We start from the raw sequence: 19,786 nt of genomic DNA on the forward strand, positions 1-19,786 counted from the left end.
CATGTTTGCTAATGAACTGGTCAAGTGGGAGGCCCTGCTGCCAAGAATCAAACCCAGCTGTTTGTGGTACAGGAAGCTGTTGTCTGAAGTTCATTTCATACCCTTGTATTTGTTTACTGTAGCACAGGGATAAAAGAAAAACACAAAATTCTGCATGTACTTGGATTTTCATGTCTTTTGAGTGACTGAATCCAAAAGCAACAACATGAATTCGTCATTTGCAATCCAGGAATCCCGATAAATATTTGAAGGGCAATCAAAAATTGACGAGCCAGCACGGTATGAATGTTTTATTTCAAAAACTGGAGCAAGAAGTACACATCATATCATTAAGAAACAACCAAACTGCTACTCTATGCTTATATTTATAGCACATAAAAAACGCACATGTGCATCTGTTAAGGTTTATTAACAATATGTACTTTTGTGCTACTATTGTGCGTCCTTCAGTGTAAAAGCAAAGCCAGTGATTTATGAACCTGTTTTGTAGTAAACATGGTAGTCACAATCCAGAGCTGCGGCACTGCTGAGAATTCAGGTTCACTTTAAAAGAAATTTTCACAACCGATTGTCTGGAAAAGTTTCACTGGTTTCCATAAGCAAGATTGTTTTACACAATTCTGCAGTTCCTGTACAAAAAAAAAGAGAAACATGCAACAGATGTTGAGGATAAGAATAATGTTAACTCCTCTTTTCATGGGGAAATTTAGAGAAAGTAACAGTTAACTAGTAACAACAGACATCTTTCCTTTCTTTCTTTTTACAGTTTAGTCAAACAAATTTGACATCTTCTAGTTGTATGTTTTTTAGTTTAATTTTAAGGAAGACTGGTCTGCTTTTCTCTCTTTGGATTGAGACAGTAGAGGCGACTAAGAGGTGGGGTTCATGAAGTCCCAGAGTGTTACTGTGATTGGTCAACAGATCCGCTGTTCTGACAGAAGCCTGCAATACAAAGAAGAGAAACACTTTACTGATTACTGAATGATGTCTATCTTTTCAGTAAATCAACTCAGCCAGTGGCCATGAGGCTTTACACAGCTTCATTCAGTCAATCATTCACTTGCTCTTTCACCTTATTGAGTGACACTAACTTACAAAAGACATGAATCAATAAATCCCAGCATAAATGAAGCAGCGCTTAGCTGAACTCAACCCACCAGAGTGTGCAGCACGTCTGTATTTGCCCAGTAAACAGAGCTCTGTCTTCCTCTGGGTGACGATAGCCTGGTCCTCTGTCCTCAGGCCATTCGGGTGACGGGAGAAGATGAAGGAGTAGCTGTCTAAGCAAGTGCCGTCGGAGTCTATAAGTCTGCAGGAGTAGTGGACTGCATAGTTGTCGTAGTCGGTGTCGATAACCCAGTGGTCATCATCTGAGAGTGAGTGGGAGGCAGAGTTTAGATCATTGCCAAATCGTCCTTTGGCAGTTTGTGAAACACTTCTTAACTGAGACACTGAGATGAAACTAAAGGCCAAAGAAGCAGATATAAATTGTTTTAATTCAGCATTTACTGAGCGTGTCAGAGGTGTTTTGATGTGTATCTGTCATTCTGTTTTGGGGAGAGGTAGTGGTCATCTAGCCCTCCAAATGGCTTTCCGGGCTCTGTTTGAAGGACTAGATGACCACTGCAAGTCAATCACCAAAAGAGACAGGACACCCTACCCTACCATGAAAAATGGAGGGGTAGGACCAAAGGGGAGGGATTTGGGATTGGACCTAAGAGCTGTGGTTGATGATAAGTTAGATCGACATTTGACCTAATGTCAACAATACACGTCAGTAAGATATTAATGACTCATCTGACAAATACTGGTTATATATTATTAGATGGTTTTGTCATCAAGGCCCGAAACCAGCTAATTCGAGTTAGATCTTATCCAAATCAAAGATGTAAATGATTTTCAACTTACTTCCAGTCTGCAGGTAGTTTGCAGCTCCCCAGTACTTCATCTTGAACTTGGCAGGGTCCGCGGTCTCCTCAAAGGTGGCCATCATGTGGGCACACACTTCCCAGTTGCTAGATGTTAAAAAGAAAGGACGAAACATTTCTGCATGGAGCATTGTTATGTAGTAAATTACACAGATTCCGAGTTGCTTGAAGTGGAGGAAAGGTGAGCTTCCAAAGCCACCACATGACATGACAGAACCTACTTGAGGATGATGACTCTGCCCTCAGCGGTGGCAGTTATTTTGTCATCTTCTCCAATGTAGATATTGGCCACGATGTTGTCCAGAAGGAACAAACCTTCTGGATCCTTCTTTCCCACAGCATACCATGTCCCTGCATACTAAAAGACAGATCTCAGTGTTTTTAATCAAACATTTAAGAACCAAATATTCAAAAATGATCAGGAAAAGAGAGATACAAACTCTTTTTATGATGTAAGATGTAACAAATCTCTGATCTACAGTCTAATTAGTATTATATAAAATCCTTTAAAACACAAGTGATATTCCCATTCATTTTTAACCATAAAACTGAATATAAAACTGCATCACAAAAGGATGAATATTTCATAGAGCTTAATAAATCTCTTTATAGTTCCAACTCACCCTGCTTTTGTTAAAGTTCTGCATGACCTGGATGTTGGCTACCTGGCAGTCCTGTGCCCAGGACATTGCCAGAAGGCAGAGGGCCACAACGTACCGCAGCATTCTACCTCAGAGGGGGAAAAAAAAGTTAGAATAAAGAAAGAAAGAGGTCGGGTGCAGGCAGTTTGAGAAAAGGAGGCACAACAGGGAACAGGAGCAGAGAAGACAGGGAAATTTGTCATCCACATTGCCAGTTTGTTCCTATTCAAGTCTTTGAGTCGAGTGTAATCAAATTCCATTAAATATTTACAATTTTTTTCAAATGCTAGCGTGTGAGAAAAGTATCTTTTTGAACAAATTATCATTCACGTTAAACATTTAGTTCAAATCTGAGAGCAAAACAAGTAAACAATCCATTATCAATGTTACCTTGTTACCAGAAAGAAGTGGAAAGCTCAGAGAGATCCTCTGCTTTTCAGCCTGGGTCTGGCCTTAAATACAGCTGGCTACTATTGCATAATAACTTCTCGGAGGCCTGAACCCCTCCTGCTTTCCCCACAGCTTGCCTCCCTTCCATTGGACAAACATTTACATAACTGCAGGCCCCACAGTTGATTGATTTGTGTGTTCTGCACATTCGGTCGACCACTCCTCCATACCCCCCCCAAAAAATGTGTTTTCCTCTTACTGTTGGGGCTTTCTTGGTCTTATGAAAGCAACTGCTCGCGCAGCCAAGAGCGGCATCTGGAAAAAGCTATGTGTAGATATCAGCATACATTTGTCAAGGTATACACAGGCACCCATTCTGAGAAAACAAAGTGGCGAGTTTTACCCTTTGGTACAGGGGCTGATTGACGTTTAAAAGACTTAGGTGTTTCCTCGGCGGCGTGCCCACATGTATAGGCACAAAACTTTCACTAAACTTTAAAGTGAAATGCATTCATGTACATGGACTGATAGCTCTTTTATTTTTTTTGGAGAAAAGCTACTCTAAATTCAGCCCTTTCGCCTTTGTTATTTTCCAGAGAAATCTTACAGTAGTTGATGTATGCCTCTTACCGGCATCAGCATTGTTGCATCAGCTGTTGTTGCTTTATCTCCCTGGACTGTTTGTATAAATGGTATTCAGAGTCTACTGTTAGAAAATAATCAATGTGAGAAAAAAGGGAATTACTTATTTTCTAGGCACAAAGTCTGGAGTTTCGAACACATTTTGACAATGTTAGGAGATGTGCAAGTTAGTTGGAATTTTCCGTGCACCGACACATTTAAAGTAACTTGTGTTACCATGAATGTTCATTTTTTTGTCAGTTTGAAGCTCTTTAAGGGATCAATCACACGTGAATTGTGCATGCTTGTGAAAAAAGTCCCTACAGAAAGTTATTTTCTGATTCCTGTGCCAAAGCAAATGGCTCATTTTGAAGGATATTATTGATGTAATATATATTCAAGAACCTCTATTGTTTCCCGAGACCAGGGTCGACTAGCTTGTGTAATTTTTCCCATTTGTTTTGTTCTGCTGTTCCAAGTATGCACGATTACAATGTACATCAGTGTGAGCGAGCTAAGAGTAATAGATGCTCTACGCTTTAACACAGGTCTGTTTTTCATCTGACTTGAATCCGCTGTGGCAGGTTTTTTTTTATGAATTGATGCTGTTATTTTTCACTGAGATCATATAACAAGTCCTCTGAGGGCTTGGTTGAATAAAGGAGCTCAGCGCGGCCAAACATCTGCAGCTTGCATAACCAAAGCCCTGGCCAGTTGAAAAAAAGAAAACCCCAAAAAACAGGGCAATCACTCTTGAGCAGAAAGAACAGCAGCAGCTGGAATTTGCCAGAGGCTATAGAGCAGCATTTCATAATGTTGGAAATTGGCCAAGAAGCGCTATACATTTCACTGCCAGGTTTGTGCATGTTTAACATTTGGAGCCGTGCGTTGGTAAATGGTGAAATCATGCTTAAAGCGGGAGTCAGTTTCTTGGTTTGTTCGGATGAGAAGTTGCTTAAAATCCTGTATAAACTGTCGGGATTCGACAAAATGCCTCATGTCTAAATGCACAGCTTCCATCTGAACGGTGGTGCTTGGACGAAGGCGACGGCACAGCATGGAACGAGTGTATTTACCTCAGTTTTGAGTAAGCTGAGAGTGACGTCCAAATACAATATGATCCAATCCAACACCAGCGCTATCCAAAGCCCCCAACACTTGAATCAATATTGTCAACAAGTTTGACAAAGACAGTATTATTTGCTAGGCAGTTGTATTGAATTCTGACTACATCATGTTGATTACACCACCTGAGGCCTTTTTCCTGCTAACCGGTTTGTGTTTTTAATTGTGGGTCTACACTAGATGACAGATTAAGTGAAAATGAAGTTAACTCTAGGTCATGTTTACCCGTTGTCTCTGAAGATGCATTATGTTACTCTGACAAATGATGTGTTGAAGTTAAAAGCCTATGGGACTCTTGTATAACTGGAATACTGCATGCACTGGCCTATGCTCTATGTGTAGAGTGAGTATTGTTATAATGGACCAATGAACATTGCAATTACTTTTCTTTCAAGTAATTCATAAAATAACCCAAATCCAGTGCCTATTTGTTACTGAAAAGGCATCTCATTTAAAGACAAAGCAGGTCACATTGATATGCTGCCATAACAGTGGTGCATGACTCTACAATATTTCACTCATAATAGAAACTGAAATGACATAGCATTCTGGTGTTAAAATTGTTAACCTTAAAAAGGTCTAAAACCACAAAATATCTATTGTTTGATTGCAATTTATTTTATGATGGCATGTAATTTTGTGTCAGAATGACTAAGAATCAATTCTATGCTTCTGTTACCCTTTTAAACATTGGAAAAAATAGCTGTTGTCCCCTTTTCCCAGTTTTTGAAATGGGACATTGTCATTTTGATAAGAACAAACATTTCTAAGATCACAAAATACATGCAGTCTCAAAAGAAACCAGCCCCCCCCCCCCCCCCCCCCCAAAAAAAAAAAGCCATATAGCGTTTTAATGGTTCATATAAATATATCAATGGCACATCCATATTTTCATTGTGTTTGCTTTTGTATGCATACAATGTCCCATTTTGACAATGAAAATGACTCATTTTGACAGTTTAAAGGGCATATTGAGATTGAGCCATCAATTGTGTGCTTGATTATTTTTATTCATTTTCTCTCCTGTGTGTTAATGTTTATAGAATCCCATTGCAATTATTCCCTAAATTGCTCCAGAGTGCAATTTTTTTTAGAAAGTGTCCTGTTTTAACAACACTCACCCTGGATTTTTCTCTGTAAACGACATGTCTGAGTGAGTTTGCAGACTGTTTTTTTTTTTTGTAAATGGTCTCAGTCCACTCTCTTTCACTCAGGACGTCTAATGATGGAGTGTTTGAAGCAACTAAATGAGGAGGGAAATCCAATATGTCATCAGCTTGTAATTGCTGCTTGTGGCCCCGGTGCTTGGTAAAAGTTCTATTTAATGGGCGCCCAAAAACGGTAAAAATCAACTCAAAAACACACGACTGAGTGAGAAAACAAACCCCTGCTACTGGCTTTCAGAAATATTCCTGCTGTTCCATTTAGCTCGCCTGCCTGTCTGTGCGGTTTCGCACACTAACACCCAACCACTTTCTCCCTCCGCTCTAATTTATTTCCACAACACCTCGAATCCATGCAGACACACACCCACACATACACCTTTTGTAGCTCTCCCTTGATAAGCTTGTCTTAATCCTCACAACAAACACACACACACAAACAAAAAAAAGGTGGGGGAACTCCTTGTCTTGCCAGCAGCTAACAGAGACAGTGCTCTTAGTTAATAATAGCAAGCCATCTTTGTTTAGGGCCTTGTTCTCAGACATCCAAGTCCCACTAATTGGCCAATATCCAGTTCTGGGACTGATGCTGATGATTTCATTAGAGCACAGGTAGGGTTTGCTCACACATGATCGGAGCCAGCTGCTGACATTATTTTTGTGCATCCTCTGCTGTAGCAACAACAAGGAGAGGGAACAGTGGTAATTGCTGAAGCAGGGAGGCTATTCCAGACTAAAAGGGCTGATACTGTGCCTAGTGATTGGTTATAATTAAGGGGTGTTGGCAATGTTAGACAGGAAAAGGACCTGGGTCTGGGACACCTATTAGAGCTTCCAGAGCAGCTCCAGTGAAGAAACAAGTGATTTGGATCTCTAATGGTGTTAAGCTGCATGGATGGAGATGGGAGGAAAAATGAAAGTGAAAAATGTGGTTCCACTCTTCAATCTTCCTTTTGCTTCACCCTTCCTTCATTTCACCCCTTCCTCTGCTGTCTGATGGAGACTCCAGCCTGGCATCTGACCTGACAACAGTCTCTCTCTCCTGCGTCCTGGAGCTGGAGGAGGATTGCCCGACATAAAATGATCTGCGTTGGGATTTGCGGGTTAAGGACGCTTAAAGCAGGGGTTTTAATGTCATGACGTCACATTAATTAGCGGCCACTTTGATCCTTTCAGTCTCTAAGCTGCACTCCGTCCCATTCCCTCTGTGTGCGCCTGGACACGGGACGCGTCAGTGACTCCATCAGGGACCGCGCAGGAGAATGCACTCCGACGGAGGCATCTGATCCATCTGTGTCCATCTTCACAAACTCCCCCCTCCCCCCCCAAAAAAACCCAATTCCACAGGTGATGCTTTTGTGAGTCCAAACGCTGCTTTCAAGTCAAAATGGCAGATAAGGATAGCGTGGAGAAATACCTGGAGAACAACCCGCAGTTCGCCAAAGAGTATTTCGACAAGAAGGTGCGCGCCGAAGCACTGTCCGCCGCCTTTTCCACTACCCTCGACATCAAGGACACGGCCTCGTTCAAGGATGTTAACTCCGTGCAAGAGGCCGCCCTCATCTTCGAGCTGGTGCAGGAGCTGCAGAAGCAAGATGCCATGGAGAAGTCCCTTCACAAAGTGTTGCAGAGGATCGCCCTCATCCTGCAGGCCGACAGGGTCAGCTTCTACGGGTGCCGAGCCAGGAACGGAATACCTGAGCTCTCCACTGTCCTCTTTGACGTGACTCCGACGTCCAAATACGAAGGGAACCTGGTTGATCCGCAGGCTGAAATTGTGTTCCCACTCGAGATGGGGATTGTCGGTCACACCGCGCAGACCAAAAAGCCGCAAAATGTTCCTGACGTCTCAAAGGTGAGAAGTTGTTGAGAGTTGCGCATTTACGCGCGCGTTGGAGAGCCAAGGCTGTCAGAAATGGCAGAGATGTGAACTTGTTTCAGAGATTTGGATAAGTTGAAAGTACCTCTAGCTGGAGAAAAATTAAATTTATATTCCAATGAAGCTCCTAACAAGTGTTAAAGGCTACTTAAAGGTCATTAGCTGGACTGAATTACACAAATCAGCATCCAAACTCTCGAAAATTATGATATGACATTTAAAAAAAAGCAGTTTGCCTCTGTCTTATTTTTTCTAATGAAATTATGTTCAACCAACAAGGTATATTGAGCTGGGATAATTAATTTTTCCACTATAATCAAAAGTATTTTTAATCGCCAGTCTTATCTGTCTGAAATGGTCCAGAAACGTTAATATAGCCTGCATGAGGGGACCAAAAATTCTAAAGAAAATTAAGTTATCGAGGCAAATTTATTAAGTTGCCTGAACTTAAGTTTTGTTTTATATGAAGTAATGCAAGAAATTATGTTTAAAACTCACAATATTAAGTTGAGCCAACATTGTTTTGTCTACCCAGCCCGTCAAAAATAATGTTTGCATGTTAAAAAAAATTCGTCCAAATCAATGAATAAGATTTTTTTTTTTAAATCTTTTATCAACACTGCTTTAATTGGTGCCAATTGATCTCCTGGATAACTTTCTAGAGGGCATAACAAAGCCGTAGATAGTTCAGAACTGTGCTCAGCATCACGTTTGCAAATACGTGCTAGAATAATAAATTATAGCCTCACTTGTTTTTCACTCTCTGCTGACCTGAGAAATCTGACATTTATTCAGTCTACCTAAAGGCTATTTATTTATAGCCTTACTTACATAATGAGGTTTCCACTAAGAGCTTGCTACAGCAGTGAGCCTTGAATAACAACAAAACAAAACAGGGATATTTTGTATAATGTCATTAAATGTTGATGTGTTTTGGCACAACTGAAAAGGTATCTAAAATATATGACATGTATCCATGTCTGGAACGTCTAACAATCTCTGCATTAGTTGGATCATCTAAATAGTGAGCTGAAGTATGCCATGATATAGCAACAAACTCATCCTGTGCATTGGCTAATGTGAATGCAGCAGTGAAAGTCTTCTGCTGCCAGTTAGAGCCAGTAATAAATAGATTCATATTCATAATGCAAAGTGATCAATGAGCTTGTGAAAAGAACATTGAAGTGCATTAAATGAAATGGCCAGTGCAGCTGGGAATATGTTTTTTGCATGTTGTTTTATATTCACTTATGGATTTAACAAGATCTGATGAAAGTCTTTCCTTTTGCCTTTTGTCCAGAATCCAAAGTTCTCTGACTTTGTGGACAAACAGACTGGGTACAAGACCAAATGCATGCTCACGTTCCCACTGATGGCCGACAAAGAGTGCCTTGGAGTCGTCATGGTACTAAACAAAATAGGAGCCGATAGCTTCACTAAAGAGGACGAGACGGTAAGAATTCACACTTAAACATTGCACATTCTTATCCAGAGTGAGGCGGGAACGTTGCTGACATTGGTTGGTTGTTGTTTTTTTAGCATGAGAGTGTAACATGAAGAAATGTTTTCTGCTTTAATGCACCTTTTTCGTCTCAACAAAGAAGTTCTGCTCGCCATATGTGTCGCTGCTTGACTGCAACTGCCAAAAAAAAACCAGTGCAAGATCAGTGCTGTAATTACATCTCTTGCCAGTAGGGTGCAAAACACTGCCATTATGTCAGTGGGAGCCAATCAGACCTGAGTGGCTGACTTGGTGTGGTTGCTTTTGAGCATTAAACTTGCAAAAAGGCAAAATGATTGAAGACAGAATGTGTTGTCTCTGGAGTCTGTATTAGGGAACATTCACTAGTGCCTCTGAAGCCACAAACTCACACCGAGGCCCAGTTCCAGAAAGAATAAACTGGGTCAGATGGAAATTATGTGTTTTTTTTACAGACCACTGCAGTTACTCCCCAGTTATGGTGGTGATTCAAAGGAACTGAAAAAGAGAGTGAGGAGATCTAAGGAGAGGGTTGGTGGAGGGCAAAGGATTTAGCTGCTAAGCAGCAATGAAATATCTGATGTAGGAACAGACTGTGTCATCTCACTTCACTCTCTCTTTACATATTAGTTATACTGGGTGGAAATATGACATTTTAAAAAATGTAAATTTCAATTTTTCTGAAAAACACTCTCATGTTTACTTGAAAATCAAAGGGATAGGCTCTGGTGATCCCAAGTGGAAAGGAATTTTATCCTTCTGTGTTGCATATTTATGTAAATCCATGTACAAAGTATGTGTAACTTTAAATAGACTTTGTGAAAATTCACTAGCAAGGAATAGTTTGCTTTAAAATATCATCATGTGTATGTGACACACTGAAGATACATGCTTGATTTAGCCATCCTAATCTATCTACATACTGTTCCCTTTATATGATAAACCACAGTAGGCAAACTGTACTGTACTGGAAAGAAAGGTTCACATGTGCCACCGTCTTAAAGCTGCTGTATTGATGAGACTTCTAATCTTATTTGGTCTTTAGCTCTTCCACAAGTACATGAACTTTGCTCAAGTCATCGCCCTGCAGCATTACACAAACTACATGTTCAACGTGGAGTCCAGAAGGAGTCAGGTAAACTGAACTGAACACAAAAAACTCCCAAGTTTATGTCAAAACTTCTTGATGTTGTCTAGTTGGAACCTCCCATGTTTAGGTTCAGTGAGTGTCCTCCTGTTAACTCCCTGTTTCTAATGCACAGAACAAGCCTCATACTGTACATGTAAACATAATCACTGCATGCTCTCCCAGTATTCACTTTGGTTCCTTTGGCTCTAGGTGCTGCTCTGGTCAGCCAGTAAAGTGTTTGAAGAGTTGACAGACATTGAGAGACAGTTCCACAAAGCGCTCTACACCGTAAGGATCTATCTACATTGTGAACGATACTCAGTGGGCCTGCTGGACATGACCAAAGAGAAGGTCGGTTTTGCAGAATAGATTTGCGGGACAGATATTCCATTTTCTGGCTACAGACAACCTGAAAGCAATAATTTTCTCCGTTTGTTTCTCCAGGAATTTTACGATGAATGGCCGATTAAACTCGGAGATGTGGAGCCTTACAAAGGACCGAAAACACCAGACGGCAGGGTAACAAATTAATTTTTCTGTTTGTTATATCAGCCTTTTCACAAGTGGCATGCTTAAATCTGACTTTGTTTGACAATACTGAGTGGTTTTTCTGCCTCCTTTTTTTTTATACAGGAAATCATTTTTTACAAGATCATTGACTACCTCCTGGAAGGCAAAGAAGAAATCAAAGTCATACCGTGAGCAACGCTGCCAACATGCAATAAATGCACTCATACAGAGCAATACAATCCAAAATACACCTTATAAACAGACCAAACTGTCTCGGTGGCTTGGGATCAAGATATTGTAAAACACTGTGTACATTTCTTCAAATAAAAATCCAACTTTACACTGATGACACACTCAGATTAACATTTTAAGACCAACTGTCAAGTTCAAAAATGGAGGTATCCAATTTATATCCCATATATTTGAGAATATACAAAACAGTTACATTTCTCCACATCCTTGCATTAATTCTGCATCAGTCTATTATTTATACAATAGATTACTGTTGTTGTTTTTGCATGAATGAAGCATAACTACGTAAATATGCATTGATAGCTGAGTTTTTATGGCGGCAACATCCGCATGAGAACCAGCACTTTTTAACGAGCTCATCGCTCCAGCTCACACAGCTCTGTTTCTTTCTTTCTTTCATGCTTCTACAGTGGTCCACCTCCAGATCACTGGGCTCTGGTTAGCGGACTGCCCACCTATGTTGCAGAGAACGGCTTTGTAAGTGTCTTGCAGCTGCAGCACTTCATTATCGGGAATACTAGGATGATTACAGACTAAAAACGGAGGGTTTCTGCACCAATTCTGCTAAACTGTGGAATTCCTAGCGACATAAGAATTCAGTAAAATAATATATCATTTTACAAAAGAATATGTGTGACCTGGTGAAGTTATGTGTCAGTTTAGGGAAAGAAATAGACACAAAGGCTTTATAGTCTCTCATTTTTCTACTATATGCTTTATCTCCTGTCTTGTTTTAATTCTAAAATTACTAATTATTCATGAGCTTCCTACTGAAAAGATGACGATTAATATATGAAAATCAACAAGCAACAGTCAAAGCTAGGCTTTTATCTACATATAAATGTTTGTTATTTCGTAAATTATATGTAATAACTGTGTTCATGTGACTCCCTGCAGATTTGCAACATGATGAACGTGGCTGCAGACGACTACTTCACTTTCCAGGTGCAGAGAATTTTGCCTTTTGCTGTCTTTTGCTTTTTTCCACATACATGACACATTAGAAGTATGCTTGGCAACATTTCAAGTGGCAAACAAACAAGTGTCTAATGTTTTGATTTGTACTGATGAAAGAAAAATGAAGCCCCGGTTTGACACGCATGTCTCCGTCTTTCAGAAAGAGGCCGTGGATGAGACGGGTTTCGTCATCAAGAACGTCTTGTCGCTGCCAATCGTCAACAAGAAGGAAGAAATTGTGGGCATCGCAACTTTCTTCAACAGGAAAGATGGCAAACCATTCGATGAGCACGATGAACAGATCACTGAGGTCGGCATCCTTTTTCTAGTCGCCAACAAGCATGATGTGTCATTTCATGTGGTCTCCATGCGCGTCGAATCGCTCTTTGACTTTTGAGCGTGTTGCAGCATAAATTTCCATGTTAGTGCTGAAAAAACCTTTAAACGGGCTTCAAATTCCTATGACATATGGACTTTGCTGTCGAACCATCCACATGTCAACTAATAAAATGGATCTTGCCTCTCAGTGCATTCAATAGCTTAATTAACAAGATAGTAACAGCAATTACAAATAAATCGGGCTGTGCATGGTCGCGGCTTACTTGCTTATTGTTTGAATTGTTTCTGTCTCTCACGCTTTCTTGACCTGATCTTGTTTTTCCCAGGCCCTGACACAGTTCCTGGGGTGGTCAGTGCTGAACTGTGATACGTATGACAAGCTGAACCGTATGGAGTACAGGAAAGACATTGCCCAGGAGATGCTCATGTACCAGACCAGATGCACCAACGATGAGATGCAGTCCATTCTGGTCAGTACCTACCTGACTGTCTTCCACATTTTTTCTCTCCTGAAGCACACCTTTGATCTCTCGACATTTGCTCAAGGGGCATTTAAAGCAGAATTTCAAAGCAGGCAAAGGGTAATGCACCATGATTAGCTTTCTAAGTAGCAATCCTGCATTAGCAGCTATTAGAGGACTTATAGAAGAGCTGTTGGATGTTGCATCCACTTGGCAGCTACCGTTTGAGAGGATGACAGAGGTTTACAAAGTTGCTGCTAAGAGCACTTGTCTGAAGTGTCTAAAAACATGAAATGGAGATATTTGTGTGTACACTTTTTGTTCCGGTTCAAGGAAATCATTGTGTGTTGTCTCTTATAACCAGAACACCAAAGAGAAATTTGATGCAGAACCTGAAGACTGTGACCAGAAAGAGATGTACAAGCTATTGGTATGTTTTTTTTCCCTACACACTCAGTTATTCTACTTTACTTTTCAAACTTTTGAATCAAAATCAAATTTAAAAAAAAGTAAAAAATAATCTGCATTGAGTAAACAAAGTATAAGTCATGGCTGCCCTCTGCTTCAACTGCTTTGTGTTTTGTTCAGAGAGCAACCTGCCCGCCAGCTGACAACGTCAATGGAGAGAGTCTGTACCTGTTCTCCTTCAGTGACTTCCCCGTTTCAGAGTTCGACCTTATCAAAGCCGGTATCCGCATGTTCTTTGAGCTCGGAGTTGTCGAGAAGTTTAAAGTTCCCGCAGAGGTAAGTCATGCAGTCAGAGAAGTCAGACACCAATTTCTATGTATCTGACAGCATGTTCTTGATAGTGCTGTCATCTGGGATAGAATTGTGTGTCTCATGCTTTGTCCCTAACAAATCGAGGATTTTAGCAGTGTTCATTTAAAATATGTCTTTAAAAAGAGTTAAAATAATCCCCAATGGAAGCTCATTTTTGAATTGCTGATGTGCAGTTCTTTTGTAGTCTCCCCATATGCTGTCGCAGCCATTAGCTGACCTTGAAGTTAACTTTTAATTGCATGCGTACATGTGATCATCATGTGAAATCATACGGAACTGATTTAATTACCTCACAGAGAAGGAGATGTGATTAAACTACCGAAGCATGTCATGCTTTCGCTGACACATCTGAGTGACACTCTGTGGTGCAGCTGGCAGAGTGGGTTTCCTGGGGCACTTTTAAATCACTCTATCATTTCCTACTGGTCCTGTGAAAGTATATCATTTCCCATCCTGAGCACTTTGTCTCTCCTTTTCTCTGACTTTTTCTTGATGTAATGACCACCTTTTTCCCTTCTCAGACGCTGACCAAGTGGATGTACACTGTGAGGAAGGGTTACCGTGCCATCACCTACCACAACTGGAGGCATGGTTTCAACGTGGGCCACACCATGTTCTGTCTACTTCAGGTAATGCCTGTGCAAGTACATCGATAGTCTGTTGCCACCATGTACATGCAGATGTACTGCCATGTATTGTACTAAGCCATGGTTTGACCCTTTCTTCCCCTGCAGACAGGGAGGCTGAGGAAGTACTACTCTGATCTAGATGCCTTCGCCATGGTGGCTGCTGCTTTCTGCCATGATATCGACCACAGAGGGACCAACAACCTCTACCAGACGAAGCAAGTCGAAAGAATTACTTTTCTGAATATGTGGAAGGGAAATGTGTACATGTATGGAAACTGAAACCTGTCTTTTTACTGCAGGAGTCTACATCCGTTGGCCAAACTTCATGGCTCCTCCATCATGGAGAGGCACCATTTGGAGTACAGCAAGACGCTCATGGCAGAGGAGGTATGAGCCATCGTTAAATCTGACCGAAACATCAGATTTAAATGGTAGTCAAGAGAAGGCGCAAATATTTTGACCACAATGCCATCGTCTCTTGCAGAGCTTGAACATCTTCTGCAACCTCCAGAAGCGTCAGTTTGAGACCGTGCAGCACTTGTTTGACGTCTGCATCATTGCCACCGATCTGGCCCTTTATTTCAAGTAGGTGTTCTGGAAAACGGCAGCTCTAAGTGACAGACATGAGATCATGCTAGTAAAAGAATGCGTGGCTGAGTAAAGATGCAGCCAATCATTGCTCGTCTGTGTTATCGGTTTGTTAAGCTCGATTGTTCTGACTGACCCTTCGCTATCTCATCTGTTTTTCCTCATGCAGAAAGAGAACCATGTTCCAAAACATTGTGAATGCCACAGAGCCAATGGCAGAAGAGAAGGAGGCCATTTCTTATATCTCCAACAACCCCATCAGGAAGGAAATTATCATGTATGTAACCGATACAGACAAAAGACAAGGCTGCTTTTCTGTGGGAAAAAAAACAAAAAAAAATCTGCCGAGTTTACTTGAAGGTGTTATTTGTGAGCAGATTTCTGAAACAGCAGGCCCTTGCAAATCATCAGCATCGCTAGCGAAGTGTCATCTCGCATTCCCTGACTGACAGCCTGTCTCTCCTCCCCCCCCTACAGGGCCATGATGATGACAGGTTGTGACTTGTCAGCCATCACCAAGCCCTGGGAGGTACAGAGCAAGGTGGGTGGCCTTTACAGCCTTTACATGGGTTGATTTTTTTTAAAAATACGAAGTGAAGTGAAGTTCAGAAGAAACTAAAAAACCCTCAGCAAGCACAGGAGCAAACAAAACAAATAATGTTCAAGGCGGTTTTAATACTCGTCTAAAAATACACATGGTTTCTAGAAATAATGCAGGATAGCAGCTGTAAAGAAATGGAAAGTGCGAAGCCAGAACAAAAACTGAAATAGTCTAATTTTGAATAAGCCACTTATGTTTTACATGAGGTCAGTGATACTAAGTTCTATATATATAGCTGGTAGGAGTGGTGAAGACATATGTGAATGTGAATACCCTAGTTTGAGGACTGAAAAGAACCCTCACAAGACTTTTGATATGAAATATGTTCATTTATCCGCTACTCATTCACAATCCTCTCCTCCCTCCATGTGTTATTTGTTCGCCTGTTTCTCTCCAGGTGGCTCTGATGGTAGCAGCTGAATTCTGGGAACAGGGTGATTTGGAGAGATCAGTTTTGGATCAACAACCAATTGTAAGCGCTTCCTCTCTGCTATCCTCTGACATATTCACATTATTTTTTTTTGTTAAGTCACACTGGATTGTTGGAAAAAAAAAAACCCTGACAACGTCTGCTCTGTCTCTCTCAGCCCATGATGGACAGAAACTGTGCCGAGCAGCTGCCCAAGATGCAGTGTGGGTTCATCGACTTCGTGTGCTCATTTGTATACAAGGTAATGAACCGCCTCTTACACTGCACTGGCTCATCATTTTTCCAAAAGTCACCGAAAAAAAAGCAAAACTTATCATTATAAACACTGAAGGGGAGTTGGACAGAGGCGAGATAAAGCTTGAAGTTCCAAAGAAAGCAGGGAGTTTATCTCTGTGTTGCAATAGTTCATCTTTGCTGGAATTTAAACACACTCGCAGTCAAACAGGAGTGTAACGATTTAATCCAGCTGCGATTTTGTTTTCAGAAAAACGAAGCCAAGCACCATTAAAGAGCAAACATATTCTTCCCATGAGCTGCTTTGATTTTGTATTAGCCCAGCAAGTCACTAATCTGAGCCATTAACTTTACTCCGAGGCCCTCTAGTGTGACTTCTATTTTCAAGACGATAGCATTTGTTTTCTACTCATGGAGCTCGTGAAGCCTGGCGTATGTCGTCAATTTTTAATATAAAAAGACCATGTCAGAAAGGTGGAGATCCAACCCTGTGGTGATGGAGCTGAATAACTACTACGAGTATAGAGCAGTGTGTACACCTTATCTATAAAGCTGCTCTGAAAAACATTCCTCCAGACTACAAAAAGGCCACAGAGTCAAATTATTTCCCACATATCCTTCGCTTTATTGAGGTGTTGACCTGGCTTCAGCTGTCTTGGGTTGTATAACAGAATGTATAGACTTGAACCCGTTGAACCCCTGTTGGCCCCAGTAGGAATGTCAGCTGACTGTTTGTCAGTCAGGATGGTATTTGGAGAAAAACACACACATATAGGCTCCATCCATAACACTGACCATGTGTCCGTGTCCCAGTGGACTGGGGGTGAAAGAGGCATATCATATCATTGTAAGGCGAAGACACCCTTCTTCTCAGTTGTTCTCCTAAGCATCCCACCACATGAATAACACATGCTCACCTTCAGTGTGTGTGCTTTTTTTCTTTCTTTCTTCATTTGTCAGGAATTCTCGAGGTTCCACAAAGAGATCACGCCCATGTTCGACGGTCTGAACAACAACAGGTCGCACTGGAATGAGCTGGCCGAGGTGTACAATGCAAAGATGAAGGCCATTGAGGACGAGAAGAAGAAGCTAGAAGAAGAAGAAGCCAAGAAAGGTACAAAAAAAAAAACCCCAAAACACTGATCTGTGTATGAGACAAGCAAGTGTTGATCCTGTATCAATACATCTTGTTTTGTTTTGTTTTTTTATTTAGCTGGTGGTGGTGGTGGCGGTGAAGGAGGGAAGTCAAAAACCTGCACAATCTGTTAAGTTCACCTGGTGTTTGGATCTGGACTCATGTGGTCTGTTTAGGACTAATCTAGACAACACTAGTCTGTTCTGGTCTGACAAGTCTTCTTGTTGGATTTTATCCTTGGTCTTGTCTCATCTGCACCAGTGTAGTTCTTTGGTTATTTGCTTTCCACTTCGGCGCTGACCAGTCCAGCCCTATTTTGGCCTGGAATGGTTCAGTGTAGCCCACTAGTCAAGTGTAGTCAGATCTGGTCTGCAGTGCAGGTCTGGATCAGACCAGCCTAACTATTCTTCAAGGAGGGAAGGAAAAGTGGGAAACTTCATCGGAATGTTTGGACTCTGACTGCAAGAGAAGATGTTTGACTGAAGAAGTCTTTCATCCTTTCTCCTTCCTCTGCTTTCCACAACGTACAGCCATGAACATTTGAAAAGCGAAACATTTATCGTAGTGAGAATCCAAAGATTTCTGACATGGTTTGGAACCGTGATGGGGAAAAACTCATAAGCTAGTCATGGAAGTCGTGCGATGAAAAAAGTCCTTCATGTTTGTAGTTGAAGTAGGCTTCTGCATGAGCTTCATGTGGGGTGTATACATGCCAAAGCTGTAGCAGTCCGACAGTGTTCCTATTAGCAGTCTGTTACCACACAGTACTGTAGATTGCACAATGCACTTAGCTGCTGCTGTTAAAGCAGTGGCAGGCCTGAACACAGGGAGGGAGAGCAGGCAGGAAAAATAACTACCTACCTTTCTATAATAACTACAGGAACCAGAGGAAGGGGTTAAAAATTAGAATGTAAACAGTTAAAGTAACATGTAATGAGATGTAAAATGAACTCCTTCAGCGCAAGAACTGCAATTTGAAGGGTCTTTTGACGCTTTAACAGTGACACCACAGCGATAAAATCAACAAAGGCTCATGTTCTGTTACCTCAAAACATGTGAGGGATATATTTATTTTAATATGCAATTTATCACTATACAATTATATTTTTGATTCGTCTTTGAGTATTTTGTACTTGAAGTTGACGGAGAGTTTGAGAGGAGCTTTTAAAGAGGGCATTCTGAATCTGGTGACAAACCTGCGCTGAAATCTTACTTGGGCATCGTGAAGATGAACTGAATGTGAGAAACATTTGTTGTCAGCTTTCATCACCACCTTTAAGCTGTGTTTTTGACGGGAGAAATGCAAAAAAAAATCTCCCACATGTCTTTTAAATATGCATGATTTCACTTGTATATAGTTTATGACATAGAAATGATAAAATGTAAATTGTGTAAACTTAAATAACTGAGGTGTAAAAACAAAAGTGATTTGAAGGTTGTAAAAGCAACTTTTGCTTCTTCTAAGCAGCCAAGAGTCACAGTCAAACAGTACAGTAGATCTACCTCTCTTGTAAGAAGATTTGATAGGATTTGATCGCCAGCCAGTGTTTGAGATCCACACAGCTTTAGACTTTAAATACCCTTCTTACAAAGGAGACAAATGAGGCTTCCAAAGCCTTATCATATGTATGTACAGGTGACTTGTGTTTGTAAAGATGCAACTATAGCATCCTTGATTGTGTGACGGTACGGGCCAACGTTGCTTGCTTCGTCCTTCGCTGATCCGAACAATGTAAACCTCTCCGTGTAAAACCTACATTGAACTTATCTTGTCAGGAGTCTGAGGTCCACAGTGCAACCCCCAGTGCACCTTCTGAAACACTTTTAGCGGTGTCCCTCTGGGGCGAAAGCAAGCTGTGGCTCTCAGCTTGCTGTTATGCAATGCATCTCCTCTAATCAATGGGGCATCAATCAAAGGCACTTAATCCTATCAGAATGGCTTTGGGACTTCCTGGAAACTCCTTGTCTGCTGCTTGAGAGGCAAAGTGAGGAGCTGTTATAATCGCTGGAGCCAAAACTGCGCCCCAAAAAAAGAAAAAAAAACATCCACTGAATCCAACCCTGAGTGGTACGTTTCCAGGATTTTTACCAGGGATTTACCTCATTGTTCTCTCTGCACACATTTTGTATGAATGTCTTCGCCACCAGTTCTGTCTCCGGTGATAAAAATGGCCCCTCTTTTTTCCCTCTGAATCCTTTGTGAGATGCAAAATAATGCTCTGTATACTTTCTACTTATCCCATCAGCCGTCATTCAGACATTAGAAATCTAAAGTTTGATGTATGAAATGACCTCTACTGTATGTATATGTCATGAGATGTAATGTGTATAAGCAAATAAAGGAATTTATGAAGGCGTAACAACAAAGACAATTACAGTTTCTAAATATGAAAATGGAATAGCACACAAAGGTGATACTGTATCTTTTGTTTGCACTCGACTCATGCCCATGAAGGTTAAACAAAGAATGAACTTAAGAATCCGTGGGCTTAGCTGCAACAGCGCTCGCTCTTA

The 19,786-nt window shown here is 41.1% G+C and overlaps 2 protein-coding genes across 2 annotated transcripts; one reads left to right on the forward strand and one right to left on the reverse strand.

Annotated features, from left to right (window-relative positions):
• Window positions 1-275: 275 nt before the first annotated feature.
• Window positions 276-3,105, reverse strand: rbp4 (retinol binding protein 4, plasma). Its single transcript, XM_022212253.2, has 6 exons — window positions 2,960-3,105; window positions 2,552-2,654; window positions 2,150-2,286; window positions 1,909-2,015; window positions 1,158-1,370; window positions 276-942 (listed from the first exon to the last, which is right to left on the reverse strand). Exons 2-6 carry the CDS (start codon window positions 2,651-2,653, stop codon window positions 902-904), a joined length of 600 nt encoding a protein of 199 aa, XP_022067945.1. The 5' UTR covers window position 2,654; window positions 2,960-3,105; the 3' UTR covers window positions 276-901.
• Window positions 3,106-6,964: 3,859 nt separating this feature from the next.
• On the forward strand, window positions 6,965-18,962 carry pde6c (phosphodiesterase 6C, cGMP-specific, cone, alpha prime). Its single transcript, XM_051939879.1, has 22 exons — window positions 6,965-7,723; window positions 9,048-9,200; window positions 10,273-10,362; window positions 10,567-10,707; window positions 10,801-10,875; window positions 10,990-11,054; window positions 11,529-11,595; window positions 12,016-12,063; window positions 12,236-12,385; window positions 12,741-12,884; window positions 13,240-13,305; window positions 13,464-13,619; window positions 14,177-14,284; window positions 14,390-14,499; window positions 14,584-14,671; window positions 14,769-14,869; window positions 15,042-15,149; window positions 15,350-15,413; window positions 15,871-15,945; window positions 16,061-16,144; window positions 17,098-17,251; window positions 17,351-18,962. Exons 1-22 carry the CDS (start codon window positions 7,256-7,258, stop codon window positions 17,404-17,406), a joined length of 2,571 nt encoding a protein of 856 aa, XP_051795839.1. The 5' UTR covers window positions 6,965-7,255; the 3' UTR covers window positions 17,407-18,962.
• Window positions 18,963-19,786: the final 824 nt, after the last annotated feature.

This window comes from Acanthochromis polyacanthus, chromosome 19, assembly GCF_021347895.1.
Source record: "Acanthochromis polyacanthus isolate Apoly-LR-REF ecotype Palm Island chromosome 19, KAUST_Apoly_ChrSc, whole genome shotgun sequence".
NCBI classification, from domain to species: domain Eukaryota; kingdom Metazoa; phylum Chordata; class Actinopteri; family Pomacentridae; genus Acanthochromis; species Acanthochromis polyacanthus.

Coding starts and splice junctions, on each gene's coding strand:
- rbp4 (XM_022212253.2), bottom strand. CDS start 2,653: ATGCTGCGGTACGTTGTGGCCCTCTGCCTTCTGGCAATGTCCTGGGCA. Junction 1,371..1,908: donor AAACTACCTGCAGACTGGAA/GTAAGTTGAAAA, acceptor ACTCACTCTCAG/ATGATGACCACTGGGTTATC. Junction 943..1,157: donor CAGACGTGCTGCACACTCTG/GTGGGTTGAGTT, acceptor TTTGTATTGCAG/GCTTCTGTCAGAACAGCGGA.
- pde6c (XM_051939879.1), top strand. CDS start 7,256: ATGGCAGATAAGGATAGCGTGGAGAAATACCTGGAGAACAACCCGCAG. Junction 14,870..15,041: donor GATCTGGCCCTTTATTTCAA/GTAGGTGTTCTG, acceptor TTCCTCATGCAG/AAAGAGAACCATGTTCCAAA. Junction 17,252..17,350: donor AGAAGAAGAAGCCAAGAAAG/GTACAAAAAAAA, acceptor TTTTTTATTTAG/CTGGTGGTGGTGGTGGCGGT.